The sequence below is a fragment of the Neofelis nebulosa genome, chromosome 16 (genome assembly GCF_028018385.1).
Source record: "Neofelis nebulosa isolate mNeoNeb1 chromosome 16, mNeoNeb1.pri, whole genome shotgun sequence".
In the NCBI taxonomy this organism is placed as follows: Eukaryota; Metazoa; Chordata; class Mammalia; order Carnivora; family Felidae; genus Neofelis; species Neofelis nebulosa.
In genome coordinates, this window is record NC_080797.1 from 65,339,625 (window position 1) to 65,342,602 (window position 2,978).

A 2,978-nucleotide genomic window follows, 5' to 3' on the forward strand; every position below is an offset into this window, starting at 1 on the left:
TAAGACAAATGGGGATCAAGGGAGCTGGCCATCAGAAATTGACTTCTACTGGAGGAGATATTATCTACAGTAAACACAACCTATGTCATTAAGCATGCAGCCAGATACCTAAAGGGAAATAGGCAAGAATAAAAAATAGTACCCCATGGTAGCTTTTTATTTTCTTATGGCATCTAATTGGTTAGGGTGTACCTTATTATACATGTATTTGTCAAAACTCTTGGTGACTTAGCTCTCCAAGTCCTTTTTGGTAAACTTGAACAATAATCAGTAAGTTATGAAAATATTGGCCTGAGTTGATCTTGGGAGCAATATAGAACAGTGTGGGCTGCAAACCATATTTGTTATGAACTGGTGAAGGTGGTCCTGAATGCTACAATAAATAAGTTTGAACTTTATTCTGCAGGCAGTATAAGGCCCCTGGAGATTTCTAATAGGGTGGTAGTCATATTCAATGAAGGTTAATATGATTGTGGTGTGCAGAATAGATGGAATGGGGAGAGATTAGGGACTGAGGAACATCTAGGAGGGGGTTTCAATCATTCAGCTAAGAGACTATGAACTGCCCATAAGATCATTCTTTCCTGGTCCCTAACTTTATGAGTGCAACCATTGCATTGGGGTTTAGCACATATTAATGGTGCCAGGCGTTGCGCCAAATGGTAAGCGTTGGTATTGCAAAGATGAAATTGACTTGGAAAAACTTTCCCCAAAGATAAAAATTAAATCTTCACGAAAGTAACAATTTTCATAATTTAAGATGTTAAGAGGGATGGGGGTCTCGGATGCCTGGTAAAATGTTACAGTAGGTCTACCCAAGGACTCCACCCTGTCAAACCCTTCCTTTCCAGTCCCGGGTTCTATTATCTCAGCATGGGGACTTCACAGATATGGGGATTCCCAGTGTCAAAAACACTGTTGGTAGGAATCCAAGTCACCAAGGTCACAGTGATGGTGGGGGAAAGTTATCTTTCCCTGAAGCTTATTCTTGGACACATACAATAGCACAACCAATATTTCCTTATTTTGGTCACGAGTTGTTTCAAAAGTATTCAAGTACATCCTTTATTATATTATAAATCTGAATCGCTGTGATTTTAGGGCATTATGATTGTAAGAAATTAAGTTAATGAATGATATTGGCCTGATGATGGGTATGTTTGGAGAAAGTCCTGTAGGTTAGGCATGAAGATTTCAAGTTCAGATCACAGGTCCTGAAAGTGAGGTCTCCATTTTCTCTCATTCTTTAGTGCTTATATGGTGAATGCAATTAAGTGGAGATCCCCATATTGGATGTGAAGTCACCACTGCTAAGGGGAAGGGATTTTGCTAACCCAAATTAGCTTTCTCAAGGAAGACTTGATGTCTCTGTTCCTCAAGCTATAGATAAAGGGATTCAGCACTGGGGTTACTACTGTGTACATCACTGATGCAACTGTGCCCTTCTCTGGTGAGCGGGTCGAGGGGGGACTGAAGTAAACACAAAAGGAAGTCCCAAAGAATAGAGAAACCACAGAGAGATGAGAGCTGCAGGTGGAAAAGGCTTTCTGCTTCCCCTGAATTGAGGGGATCTTCAGGATGGTCAAGAAAATATGTGTATAAGAGATTATCAGGCAAAGCACACAAACCAGTCCTGCAAGGCCCCCAACAGTGAAAATCACCAGCTCATTAATGAAGGGATCTGTGCAGGACAGACTCAGAAGTGGGTTGATGTCACAGAAGAAGTGTGGGATCTTGCGTTCGGCACAGAAGGACAGATTGTTCATCAAGAGTGTGTGTAGGAGGGAGTGGAGGGCATTCATAATCCAGGATGCAGAAACTAGGAAGACACAGAGCCCAGGGCTCATGACCATGACGTAATGGAGCGGGTAGCATATGGCCACATAGCGGTCGTAGGCCATGACGGCCAAGAGGAATGCCTCCAGCATCACAAACAGCATGAAAAAATACAGTTGCGATAGACACCCTGCATATGAGATGGCCTGATTCTGGATCCATATGTTTGCCAGCATCTTGGGGACTGTGGTGGACACAAAGCAGGCATCGGCAAGAGAAAGGTTGGCCAGGAAGAAGTACATGGGCGTGTGGAGGTGGGCATCAGCAATGATGGCCAGAATGATGAGGAGGTTGCCGCCCACTGTGACCAGGTACATGAACAGAAACAGCCCAAAGAGGACTTCCTGCTGCTCTGGCTGCTTGGAAAGCCCCAGGAGGACAAATGCTGAGATGCTGGTCAGGTTTTCCCACTCCATTTGTCGGTAAGCAGAAAGATGGATTAATTGAATGAAATTGGTAAGCCCTGGTTTGTGGACTTTGAAAATGATGCAGTATTCCAACGTTGATCTTCTAGTGTAAGATGGAATCATGAAATATCCAATATTTAACTGCTTACGATGCACAAAAATGGCAGTTTCATATAGTTCAACTGAATATTTGCAAATGCCTGTGCTTTCTGCCATGGGATACCAAAGATTTGTCTGCAACGGCGGGGGGGAGAGGTTTCTTTTTAAAAAGTTTTATTATATAAGCATGAATCCAATACATATGCTTTTTTATTATTTTAAGTAACATACTTTTTAAAATTCATGATATAAAGCTTTGACCTACATAATGAACTGTTTACAAAACTCATCAAGTATAAACAAAAGCTTGCCTTTGCTTGTTCTTAAGCAGTGAGGAGCTTTTAGTCAATCATTGTCGCCGATTTCTGTGCACTTTGTCCAGTCTTGCCTTTCTCCGACTGTGTTAACTAGTCCAGGAGTCAGCAAACCAGAAAACCAGAGCCAGATCCTCCTCACACACTTTTTTTGGCATGGACCTCAAGCTAAGAATGTATTTTACGTTTTTAAGGGTGGTAAAACCCCCCCACAAACCCCACAAACCTTAAAACAAAGAGGCAGATGCAACAAAGGCCATACGTGACCCCACAAAACCTAAAACCGTTGCAACCTGGCCATTCATAGTAAGTTTACCATCCC

At 42.3% G+C, this 2,978-nt stretch overlaps 1 protein-coding gene across 1 annotated transcript; it reads right to left on the reverse strand.

Moving 5' to 3' along the window:
* Positions 1-1,310: 1,310 nt before the first annotated feature.
* On the reverse strand, positions 1,311-2,267 carry LOC131497569 (olfactory receptor 1G1-like). Its single transcript, XM_058703960.1, has one exon. It carries the CDS (start codon positions 2,250-2,252, stop codon positions 1,311-1,313), a length of 942 nt encoding a protein of 313 aa, XP_058559943.1. The 5' UTR covers positions 2,253-2,267.
* Positions 2,268-2,978: the final 711 nt, after the last annotated feature.

What these genes read in the sequence shown, in the direction of transcription:
- LOC131497569 (XM_058703960.1), bottom strand. Translation starts at nt 2,252, where the DNA reads ATGGAGTGGGAAAACCTGACCAGCATCTCAGCATTTGTCCTCCTGGGG.